The sequence below is a fragment of the Trachurus japonicus genome, chromosome 16, assembly GCF_045865225.1.
Source record: "Trachurus japonicus isolate A0001 chromosome 16, Traja_1.0".
Classification (NCBI taxonomy): Eukaryota; Metazoa; Chordata; class Actinopteri; order Carangiformes; family Carangidae; genus Trachurus; species Trachurus japonicus.
The window spans coordinates 28290262-28302865 of record NC_140922.1 but is presented as its reverse complement, the minus strand read 5'-3'; the positions used below and the strand labels follow the sequence as shown (position 1 = coordinate 28302865).

Genomic DNA, 12604 nt, shown 5'->3' with positions numbered 1-12604 from the left:
GGAGTTATGTGTTTAGCAATAATTGAATGAGAAACTATAATAACACAACAGCAGTATATGCACATTTAAAGCTGCTCGGTTTTCTTCTGAAATGACTGTTCTTGGTCTTGCTTGTGAATTTATATTTACCTTTATACACACATGATGTATATATGTGTACTTATGAGTGGTGGTTTTATTTTGATTGATTGATTGATTTTGAGGTTGGTTTTGCAAGAAGAGCCTTGAGCCTTTTGTGTGTTTAGCAATAATTGAATGAGAAACTATGATAACACAACAGCAGACTGACTGGATGCACCTGTCACTGGGACAAACTCCGGGTTCAGGAATGTTGTGTTTCAGTCTTGGCGTCCTGAAGATGTGTTATCGCGGCAGGAAGCTGCACCTGAGCCTCTATGCAACAGGTGATGATGTCATCAGTCAGTCCATCAGGGTGACAGCTGATTGGTTGTCATGCACACCGGAGCAGAACCAGACCTCCCAGGCAGATCTGATGTAGCCTGTGTAGGAGAGCAGAATCTCACATAGGATTTATACATATATTTATACTGTATATATGTATAGTGTGTGTGTTGAGGGGCAGGAAGTCCCGTTAAATCCCCGACAGGTGCCGCGGCGTCAAATCAGCCGGTCCACGGATCAGAGCATCTCCGTTCACCTGTCGTGCTGAGCCGCTCGCCCATCAGAGCCGACAGCCGCTGCGAGACTCTGAGCACCGGAGGCTGCTGCTGCAAACCAGATGGTGCCACTAAATCACATGTGACAGTGTTAGTGTGTGTGTGTGTGTGTGCAGTGGTGTCATGTGTGTGTGTTTAAGTCTGGATGTCATGTCCAACGCCTGCTCCTCATACAGGAGCTAATAGATCACACTAGTTCATTCAGAAGCACTGATTCACAGATTGTTAGTTTTGTGATAAAAACCATTTGTGGGTCATGTTTTCATCAGTCGACACTCAGAGCTCCATCCTGATGAAGTGAAAACAGACTGTTAGACTTTTTTTTGAAAGTGAAAACTTAAATCTTACACTGACGTAAGTATTCAGAGTCTTTTTCCTGTGACTCTCCAAGCTCCTCTGGATCTATCAGAGATGTCTCTACTTGTGTGATAAACTGAGCTGATAGGATGTAATGTGGACAGACACACACACACACACCTGTATCTATGAAGTCTTAAAGCCGACAGCGTAGAAGAGAAACTATGAGGAGGATGGAGCTGCTGCAGGACTGATTGAGGACTGGCTCTTCTCTGATTTGGGATTCCTAGCAGATGAAGTTTCTTCTCAGTGAAGCCTTCTACAAAAAAAAGAAACAGTCCTTCCTGAAACAGTCAGGAACCAGAAACCAGGACTCTCAACTCTCAGACAAGGCACCGTTCATCACCTGGCTGAATATTGTCTGTGTGTCTAGATCCTCAGGATCTTCTGACTCACTCCCACAAGTGTACACAGTCCTGCTTACCACAAACACAGAGCTCCTACTGTAGGTTAATCCACCACTGAAAATAGTCCCCAACAAATACACTGTTTCCTCCTTTTTGACAATAACAACCAGTCAGCAGCTGCTTTAAAGGGATATGAGATAATAACTGAATGTTACGAGACAGAGTTGTTTTCGAGGTAAATTCATGCAAAACCGCTGATGTGCGTTCCCGTCGGGGGCAGTTTTTCAGCAAGCAGTCTCTGCATTTACCTCGAAAACGACTCTGTCTGGTAACGTTCTGTTATTATCTCATAGCGTGGTGAATGTGCAGGTCACAACTTGTCCACCAGAGCGTTTTGGAGTTGTTGGATTGTGTATTTGATGAGTTTGATGAGGGAAACCAAGAAATCCCATGAGCCTCCGTAGCGTAGCTCTGAGCAGCTCACGGCTCTGCTCCGCCATTCTAAAAATAGCTTGCACCGACAAATAAAGGTAACGAACCTACTGCTAAGACTATAGGGATTATGACAATGGGCCAATTTGCCAAAATGTTGAACTATCCCTTTAACAAATCACAACCACTCTCACTGAGCGATAACACAGAGTTGAAGGAGATATAAGAACTGGCTGTTTATTCAACCGTTACTGTACAAAACACTCATATTTACAGAGTTAACAGGTCACTTGGATAAGAAAACAGTTTGTAGACGAGACAGGAGCAGAGACTCTGACTCCAGAACCTGCAGCTCCGCACCGAGGAGCCTCTGTCCCGTCCTCCAGTCTCATCCGTGTCCACTGAGCAGAGGACGGTTCCTCCACAGACCGGCCTCAGCGACTGGACAGAGATTTGTCAGATTGTCACCATCCTCTCTCTGAAGCAGCTGTCTCTAAAGGTCAGGGTTTGTATGTAATAACTCAGACTGTCCCTGAAGGCACCACGCAGTCCCCTCGGTGAGTGTGAACGGTGTCAGTCTGAATCACTTTCCTCCGCGCCTCCTCCTCCTCCTCCTGCAGGAGCACCGGCCTCCTCTCCATCACTGTCTTTGTCCCAGTCCTTCATGGTGGCGCCCATCATGAAGTCGTCTCTGAGGACGCTCCACGCAGGTTTCTCCTCTGCAGCGGCCTGCACACACACACAGACACACACAGTGAGAACATGTTGCGCTGCTCCCTACAGGTTTCCTGAGGCTGCAGTGACCCCATGTGGCCACTTGATGAAATCACAGTTGAGTTCATTTATGTGAAGGCAACTGAAGCTTCACCTAAAACAATCTTTTTCTTTTTTGTTTTAAAAAAAATCTCCATAAACACGGCGTCATTTCCAGAAATATCTGGATCCACCGCCTGTGTGGCGCTGGCAAACAAACACCAACAACAGAGAAGAAGACTGAAAGCGTCCCCGCTCTATTCAAACTCCAAACATTAAGTGGATTAAATGTTGACTGGGAGTTGTGTCAAAGCAAATATGGCGATCAGTGATGATTTAACGACATTCAGCCGCACTGTTGGAGGGAGGCGACAGTAGTGGGCTTGTTGTTGTTACGTTAGGTCTATAGACTGTAAACATCAAGCGCTGTGGCTCAGGTTACAGAAGCGGTGGGGGGTATGACATAATCGTTGCACAAAAGATCCGTTTTGGGCGTCTACATGAAAACACTGGGGCGGCGTTTCCAAAAAATACCGTGAACGTTCAAACAATAAAATACTTGTGTGGATTCATTAAGTCCGTATTCGTGTGGACGGGCTCTCAGAGGACACATCTGAACATCAATCAATCACATGACCGGACTGACCTCCTCTCTGGCAGGTTTGGTGGAGCCTCCTCCTCCTCCTCCTCCCTCCGTCCTCCTCAGCACGTCGATGAAGTCCTTCTTGGACACAGAGGACAGGATCTTGGCCTTCTTCCTCTCTGATCCTCCCACCTCCTTCACCTTTTCATCCACGGTTTTCTGGTGTTTCCTCACAGCGTTGAACAGCTGCACCACCCCTCTGATCACACACACACACACACACACAGTAGATCAGCATCAACATGAGGTTGTCACAGAATTAGGGATGGACCGTTTCCAGGTTCGATTTTGGAGTGGGACGAATTTTGAGCTTTTTGATGGGCTTGCCCTGCGCATGTCAACCGTTACAGGAATGCTTACGAACAATATTCTGCCTTGATAGATAAAGACAAAGTTCAATGCACTCTCAGCACAGCCAGCAGCACTAAATATTGCTTGATGCTGACATATAGTGGAAAACATCATAGACAAACAGCTGTTATTTTAACATTAACATGTGACACATACAATAATACTTACAGGCATATATTCTATCTGCTCTGTGGAAATAATTTCACTTTGTTGGTCTTTTTCTTTCTTGTTTTGAATGAGAACAAATCCTAAAGTCTGTATCCTGAATGACTTGAAGCCTAAAAAGGAACTATGCAAGATTTTTAGTTTAACTATGCTACATTTTAACTTAATTAAACAGCTTTGGAGGAATTCTGATGGTTTAATAAATCAGGGATGCAAACGGGTCAGGACCAAAAAAGAGAGGAATTGTCTGGCGTGGGGGGGGGGGTGCTCACCATTAACAAATTATTACATTATAATATCATGGAAAAGTCAAGTTCCAGTAGTTCAACCCCAACCAAGTATTGAGTGCATATAGATGGACATAGTTTTCAGAAGGCCAACATTTCTATATTAAAAATGCTTTTTAAAAAAAGATCCTTTGCAATATTTCAATTTTGGAGATACTGAATTTTAGGTCTTCACTGAATGTTAGTCATAATTATTACTATTAAAATAAACTGAATAAATAAAGACATGGGATGTTTCATTCAGTGTGTAATGGACATATAGGCCTATATAATGTGTTAGTTTCACTTTGAACACATTCTACATCGCGGAGAAGATGTCTTTCCACTCAGGGCTTCCTTCACCTCTGAAACGGGGCAGAGCTCCGTGGAAACACCTGCCTGACACAGCAACGTAGGGAACCGTGCACGTCCGCGGTGCACAGCTCCACAGACATGCACGGTGCACGGGGGGAAACAACGCCATCGCACCGACTGCACGCGGATACGCGCCGCTTTAATGAGCGCGCACGTCGCGCGTCTACATTGGAGGAAGGCTGTTATCAGTATAATCAGAGACCATGAATGAGTTCGCCTCAGTTTCACGTGATTGTCACTGTCAGCCTGTTAGAAAAACATTTTACTGACCCCAGCTGAGACGCTAAGACCCCCCCCCTCGCAAAAACAAAAACTCTTCGGATCTGAACGAGTCACACAAGTCACCTAATTGGTCATGAAAAAAGCGAGTTTCGCTTTTCGGCGCGCTGTTTGCATCCCTGATAAATGACACACATGTAACTTGTTCCAGGGAGAATGGAGGCTCTCTGCCTTCCACCTAGCGTCTCTTGGCTGAAAAACAACCTTGCAAGATCAATGCTGCCGAATAATTCTGTTCAAATGCAAAATCGTGGTTTAAGTTACTGCCCGTTGTTTTCTTTACAGCTAAAATAAAACGCATTGTGTGATGTTTACTGCATTTATGATGTGTTTACTGTATTGGCCGAGGATGGGAGTAGGATTGGGTATTCGGTTACATCTTTAGACAGAATAAACCAAACCTGGTAGATAAAGAATAGATACCTGGTGGCGATCCTCTGCATAGCTCTCTCACTCTCTCGGTCCTTCGCTATGTCAGGTTTCACTCTGGACAGCATCTCCCAGGCCTGTCTCTTGTCCACCTGTTGGACAGAAACAAAAAACACAAACACATCATCGCACCGAGCAGATGTTCTCCCACAGCTGGGACTTCCTGTTTGGAGTTTATAAACCTGCTCATCCTCCAGCTGGACTTCCTGAAGCCATCTGGAGGAAACCAGTGTGTGTGACTCACCTGTTTCTTCCTCTCCAGCTGCTCCTGTTTCTCCTTCTCCTTCACCTTCTCCAGCTCCTTGTTCTTCACCAGGATTATGCTCTTGCTGCTGTCGGGGGCTTTCTTCCCCAGGATCTTCGCCATGGCCTCGGCCCACCCAGCGTTGGTGTTTCCGTCTTCATCCTCGTCCTCTGCCTTCTCTCCGTCCTCTTCCTCTCCTCCATCTTCATCCTCGGCCTCGTCCCCGCCGCTCCCTCCTTCTCCTCCTTCACCGTCGGACCCGTCCAGCTCATTCTCTCCTTCAGACTCACTCTGGCCGCTATCGACCTCGAACTGAGGCTCCGAGTCGTCCTCTGAGTCACACAAAAGAAAAAAAACAAAAATAACACAGTTCAATATATATTCAGCTCTCACTGCTCTTAATACTTCATGATGCTTCTACCCACAGTCACTCTTCATGAGATAAGGACATAAACTTCAATCATATCAATGACTAACGAACCAGATCTTGTGTCTAAGTTGTAAGAGAATAAACTTCAGTGAACATGAACCTGATGAAAAAAGCATTCCCCGCACAGTCAACCAGAGACATTCAGAGACCTCCTCCTTGTGTCAGAGCAGGTGTAAGCGTTTACAACTTTACTGAGAGGATGAAGCTGAACTATTCCTCAGTTCATGAAAGGAGAAAAACAGCATGAGAGTGAACAGCAGGAGCAGAAATCAGGTAAAGATAACCACAGTGCATGCTGACAGGCACCAAACAAAACTCAGCAGCAAACCACCTGTGTGTGACCAGTCCAGATAATATATGGTGAAAAATAAAGAAGACAATAATCAACTACAACAACTGGAAGATGGACTCTCGCTGACTGTTTAAATATTGAATTTAAAATCAAAATCATGACTAGACAAAGCATAAATAATGTTTTATATCTGAACATAGGTAAATCTGGGGGAGTCTGTTTTACTAGGCCTGGTTCAGCTGGTTAAACTAATAATGGAGCATATTAAATCACTTTTAAAGACCCAGCTCTTCCTGCTGGCTTTCAGCTCAACCTGACACAGACACCTCGACTTTTATATTGTCATTAGTATAGCTTTTATTTGAATTTACCTTATTGTAGAGACTTTTCTTATTGTCTTTAATTTTTTTATTGTTGATCTATGCTGGTTATCTATGTTGCTTTCCTACTGTTATTTATGTTGTGCAGCACTCTGGCCAACTGCCATATAAATACAATTTGAGTTGAGTACTGTAAGGACCACTAGTCTATTCACAGCTAACTATAACAGTGAGGACTGGTCTAATTACAGTAAACTATAACAGTGAGGACTGGTCTAATTTCAGTTACCTGTAGTTTCCACATGTTGTTTACACCTCCTAACTGCCAGCACGTGAACACACCGTTGGGGCAGCCTGCCCAGGTGTGAAGGTGTCGTTGCTAAGTTACCGTAACACAACATTTATCAGCAGCACTCTTCTGAGACGCACGACTCGGTCTTAAAGTTGTGTCTAATGTGACTGTTTTTTTTGCTTCTTGTTGTTTTTCTTGTGTTTCGAAGCTGAACACAGTGCTAGCGTGCTAAGCTAACGCTAAGCTAATGCTAGGCTAGTTGGCCCGACAGCACGCGGAGGAAGAAGCTCGTTCACCTGTAACGTGTCAGTCCGTCAGGGCTCAGACCCGCGACACACACACCTGTGAGTGTGTGTTAAAACAGAAGAGACGAGAGAAACGAGGACACACAACAAACTCACCCGACACATCCACATGTCTCCTCTCCACAGCTGCCATCATGGTGTTGCACTGAAAGAGCTCCGTGTGGGAACAGACGACCAAGCAGCAGGCAAGCATGGTTCCACTTCCGGTTTCCGCCCGTTCACACTCCACACACACAGTAGGTATGGGAGTTTATATCAGAATAATATGACAAAACGAACGAAATTACATTGAATTAATAAATAAACATGAAAGAAAGATTTTATATTATTACACACCATCTTACCTGGATATTAATTGTTTATTTATTCGGTAAAAAGTCATGTTTTTCCTCCATAGTCTGACTTTGTTTTTGTGTTTTTGTTATAGGCTACGGCTATTGGATGTTTCCTAAAAGTATTATTACAAGGGTAACAGCTTTTATTTTATTAGAATTTAAAATAAACTGGAGTCAAGTTATTAAAAACTATAAAGGCTATAGAATAGACTAGTTATACCCTACTAAATATCAAAATATTTCTGCACAGAACCAATAAAATATTTGCTGCATGGAAAAAAAAAGAAGATAAAATATACAAACAAAAATCAATAATTTTGTTTCTTCTTTTAATTGTGTACAAACGTATTAATTAAGACAATTTGAAATAAGATATTCCACTTTAATTTTACTCCTTATTTTCTTAGTTTTTACAGTTAATTCTACATTTTTAACTTTTAAACTCAAACTTGTCCAGATTTCACTATTAGACACCTGTTTGACAACCTACTCTCAGTAAACCTCAATCCCACAATCTCTCCTCCATGACTAATACAAAGTAAAAATACTTTAATCCAATACTATGTGTCTCTTCCATAGAGCCATGCTTTGTCATCTCTGGGTGTAGCTATATGGGTGTATCTGTTACTCAGCCCTGGCTTTGGTTTCTCCATTGAGAGTATTTGAGTCACAGTCCGATAACCTCCACCTGAGTGATAAATTATTGATCCTCCTTCTTTATGTTTGACAAAGATCACTGCTGGTCAAATGTTGCCCTGTTCAACTGTTCATTGCTCTTTTTCGCGGGGTTTTCAGGGTCCATGTCTTCATCTTTCCACTATGACAGAGCACGGAGAAGCCACGACAAGATGACAGATGATGCCACCAGGACAAGGAGGAATGCTGCTTGACCTGACACCAATCACCTGGAGATCAGGACCAGTTATAAGGAGGAGGAGGACACACCGGTAGACAGACAGACCGGTACAGTGGGTGGATCCTGTATGAGCTGCTGTCATATATATAGTTGAGTTGAGTTGAGAAGTAGTTTCAACCACATGTTAGATCGAAGAGAGCTGCACTCACTCAGGACTCAGGTCTGGACGAGCCCGGACAGAACCACAAGGAGGAGGATCCTTCAGTCTGAACCCGTCACAGAACAACATGGCACAGGCTAAACTGGGTAAGAAACACATCTTCTTTCTGCATTTTATTTATTAATCTCTCTACAGTTTCATTGAGTGACTTTCTGTGAATTCACCTTCAGTGCTGTTGAGTAGAAAAACGATTTCTCTTGACGTAACTGGTTCAGATCTTCAATTTTACTTTTAATAATAAAAATAATAATATTCCTCTTATTCCTCGGTCGTCTCACTCACATGCTTTTGTCATGTCACTCACTGGAGTCACATGTTGTGTGTGAACAGATAGGGATCGTGGCAGCATGGTGGCTGTGCAGGTAAAACCAGATCGGCCAGTCAGGTCAGAGGCTGCGACGCCTCGACACAAGTCAGCATGAAGTCAGTGAGAGTCATGAGCTGCTCAGATTTATCGTGTTATTATATTATCACCACTAGAATCAGAATCAGAATCACATTTATTTGTCAAGTATAGTACCAGGAATTTGACTCTGGTTTATCGCTTATACGGTACAATATAAATAAGTAAAGTGGTTGGTGGATTAAAGGTGGTCAGTTGGTAGTGCAAATAAACAATGAAGTAGTAGGCTAGTGCAATGAGATGAATAATAAATACTGGACATATATAAACATATATGTTATTTACAGCAGAGTTGTATTGCGGTATGCACAGTAAGCAGGATATGGCAGTGACAGGGGGACATGAAATGATTCAATAATGAGGAGGTGGGTGGTATGATATCAGAGGTTATTGACAATGTATCACAAAAAAAACTTTATCTAGTCAGTGAAAGGTGTTACATTTGATCCATTATTATTTTGTCCATGCTGACACACTTCCTGTCAGTTGTGACACCTATAACAGAAGATTTTTCTCAGTTTGATTTTACAGAATCAAATCCTCACTATCAATATTCAATAGCTACAACAATTGTTCATAACTTTTCTCTTTAAAGAGACCCCAAGGAGTTTGCTTTTGGTTATAGAAGAGTCTCATATTAATGTGGATGAATCTACGTTACCCACTTGTTAATGGGTCCATTTTCGATAAATATATTGTTTTGTCTTAATAGTTATGTTGATATTATTATTTAGTGGTCGACTCGCACAGCATTTCCTAGTTTTGGTTTCCCGGACGCTGCCCGGCAGGTCATGGGAGTAACATGGGAATAACATATCACTAGAATAATAATCGCTAATTGGCATCGTTTATCGTCGACTCGGAACTACGACGGTATCTGATCGTCTTCGAACCTCCGACTTTCGTTCTCGATCAATGAAAACATTCTTTGCAAATGTTTTCCTTTCTTCCGTTTTGCGCCCGTCCAAGAATTTCATCATGCGCATGGAGGCTCATGGGAAATGTAGTGTTTCTGAAAGTCCTCGTAGTCCCTTTAAATTTTCCTCTGTAGAAACATAAATGAACAGTTGTCTTGTCTTGTCTTGTGTCAACAGCTCGAGGCCCCTTCAAAGAGGCAGCCGTGGGCTTCGCGCTGGGAGCCGTGGGCGGCTGCATACTGGGCGCCACCGAGGACCCGGTGGACCAGATCCTGGCCGTGATGACCACGCCACAGCTGCTGAAACCGGTGATAGAGGAGGTCCAGACTGTGGGAGCTCTGGGGCTGGGGACCCTGATGGGAGCCACCGCTCTGACCACGGCGATGACCTCGGTCGTGGCCGGAGTGATTCTGGCGGCGGCCGTGGCGTCGGTGTTCGTGGCCACGTGGAGCTGCGGCTCCTCCTCCCACGCCACCACCACAAACACCCCCGGGTTGTGGGCCTCAGCCGGACTGGCCGGGGCCTTCGGGACCACGCTGAGCGGCGCCACGCTGGGGATCGCCGTGGAGTGGATCGTGAAGAACTTTGGGATGGTCGGGCTGTTGTGGGCGCTGTGCATCTTCACGGCGCTCAAACCGCCGCTGCACTTCATCTTCAAGTTCCTCTGGAAGCAGTCGGAGGCCTGTTGCACCCTGGGATCTGTGGTGTGGGACAAGGAGAGGAAAGAGATCGAGATCACAGAGGCTGAGCAGAGACAGAGAGCGGCGGCGCAGGTGGAGCAGAGGATCCTGTCGCTGGAGAAAGGCGGCAAAGCGGCGGCGGCGGACATGACGGCGTGGGAGTCTGAGCGGAGAAAGAGGGAGGAGCTGGAGAGGAGGAAGGCGGAGAGCGAGGAGGCGGAGATGGAGCAGAGAACCATCCAGGACTGGATCAACACCGTGGTGATGAGACACGTGGACTTCCTGGCCTTCGCGGGGATCCCGATGACGTTGGTCGCCGCGGTGACGTCGGCGTTCGGGGTGTTCGGCTACGGCGGCCACCAGTCGGTGTTCATCGTGCTCCTGGCTCTGGTCGGCGTCATCGCCTACGTGCTCCTGAACTCCTCCGACTTCAAGTTCTGGATGCTGGTGGGATGCATGGGGATGCTCGCCACCTTCGTCATCGCCATCCTCACCCTGCACGCCGGCCAGGTCGTCGTGACAACCGCCATGAAGGTGCACAAGGCCGGCGGGAAGATCCAGCCCAATAAGGAGGATGTCGGCGGTCGCATGAACCATCAGTCGTCCTTGGAGGCTCTGAACGCTGCTTTCTTCGTGGCGAAACTGTCCCAGCTGGCGTTGGGCGCCACGGTCGGCGGCCCGCTGGTGAGGCGAGCGGCCGGGGAAGTTAGAGTCGTGGCCGGCGCCGCTTTGGTCGCCGGGGGTTTACTGGCCGCCGTGGAGGTTTTGGCGCCGGTTCTCGGTGAAGGAGGGAAAGCCGGAGCGCTGCTGGGGGTGGTCGGGGCGGCGGGGGTCTCGGTGGGCGCCGCCTCGGCCGTGGCCGGGCGGTGGAGCTCGTGGGCGGGGACGGTGGCGACGGTCACGGGTCTGAGCGCCGGAGCGTTAGTGATGGGGAAGTGGCACGTCGTCAACATCGGGCTGCAGGTGCCCGTGGCGTACGTGTTCGCCATGACCAACCCGTTCTAACGTAAAGAGTCAGGAGACCCCCAAACCCCCGCTGGGAAGGTGTGTGTCCGCTGCACTTACTGTACCTGTGTGTTGACTGTGTTTAGTTAAAGGGATAGTTCAACATTTTAGCAAACTGGCCCATTGCCATAATCGCTATAGTCTTAGGAGTAGGTTTGTCACCTTTAATTGTCGGTGCAAGCTATTTTTAGAACGGTGGAGCAGAGCCGCGAGCTGCTCAGAGCTACGCTACGGAGGCTAATGGGATTTCTTGGTTTCCTTCATCAAACTCATCAAATACACAACCCAACAACTCCAAAACGCTCTGGTGGACAAGTTGTGACCTGCACATTCACCACACTATGAGAGAATAACACAACGTTACGAGATGGAGTTGTCTTCTAGGCAAATACCGTTCTAAAAATAGAAAAAAAATCGCTCCGTCGCTCAGCTGCATTCACTCGTCAGTTTGGAACAATACAACAGATCGCTCTGATGACGTCATCCAAGCTCATCTCTTCCTGTTTGTATTGGTCCAGCACGGCTAACATTGTACCTCCCACAAGCGCTGTACAACGTCAAGCCGGCTTTGCTCTGCCGGACCGGCGGAGTTGTATTATGTTTCCATGATTTCAGTAGTTGTCATAGTTACACATAGATTACGGCAGCCAATCAGCGCTGAGCGACGAGCGACTGACGGCCGGAGAGTTGGGATTTCTCATCTCGAGCGACAGAGCGGTCGCTTGGAGCCCCAGCGATTTTTCACCTGAGCGATTAAACGCTCAATCGCTCGTTTGCATGTAAACTCGTCGGCAGCGAAACTCGAACGCAGCTTTACACCGACAAATAAAGGTAACGCTATGACTACAGGGATTATGGCAATGGGTCAGTTTGCCAACATGTTGAACTATCCCTTTAAAGGAGAAGTCACATCATCAGCAGGAACCAATGAGACTGGAGCTGCAGGTAAAGAGAGTCAGAGATGAGATGAGATGAGATCTGTTCAGGATTTGATTCAAATCCCTCTGTTTCCTGTCAGACGAGCCTCTAAAACCAACCTGATTGTCTCAAAATCCAGACGTGACATCACATCACAAACTGCACTGCACCAGCAGCTCAGTAAGACTTTAATTCACTTAGTATCACCAGTCGCTGTTGGGAACTTTAACACTGAATGTGAATGTGTCACAATGAGCTGACGATGCTTCAGAGTCATAAGAGTGAAGGAGATGGGATGGTAGAACATGGACTT

At 46.1% G+C, this 12604-nt stretch overlaps 2 protein-coding genes across 2 annotated transcripts; one reads left to right on the top strand and one right to left on the bottom strand.

The window, feature by feature from the left end:
* Positions 1 to 2036: 2036 nt before the first annotated feature.
* On the bottom strand, positions 2037 to 7175 carry rrp15 (ribosomal RNA processing 15 homolog). The gene is made up of 5 exons (XM_085802956.1): positions 7054 to 7175; positions 5319 to 5650; positions 5069 to 5166; positions 3213 to 3408; positions 2037 to 2542 (listed from the first exon to the last, which is right to left on the bottom strand). The coding sequence occupies exons 1-5, from the start codon at positions 7148 to 7150 to the stop codon at positions 2387 to 2389; spliced, it is 879 nt and encodes a 292-aa protein (XP_085659082.1). The 5' UTR covers positions 7151 to 7175; the 3' UTR covers positions 2037 to 2386.
* Positions 7176 to 8313: 1138 nt separating this feature from the next.
* On the top strand, positions 8314 to 11579 carry LOC146972566 (uncharacterized). Its single transcript, XM_085802955.1, has 2 exons — positions 8314 to 8454; positions 9866 to 11579. Exons 1-2 carry the CDS (start codon positions 8436 to 8438, stop codon positions 11371 to 11373), a joined length of 1527 nt encoding a protein of 508 aa, XP_085659081.1. The 5' UTR covers positions 8314 to 8435; the 3' UTR covers positions 11374 to 11579.
* The last annotated feature ends 1025 nt before the right edge of the window (positions 11580 to 12604 follow it).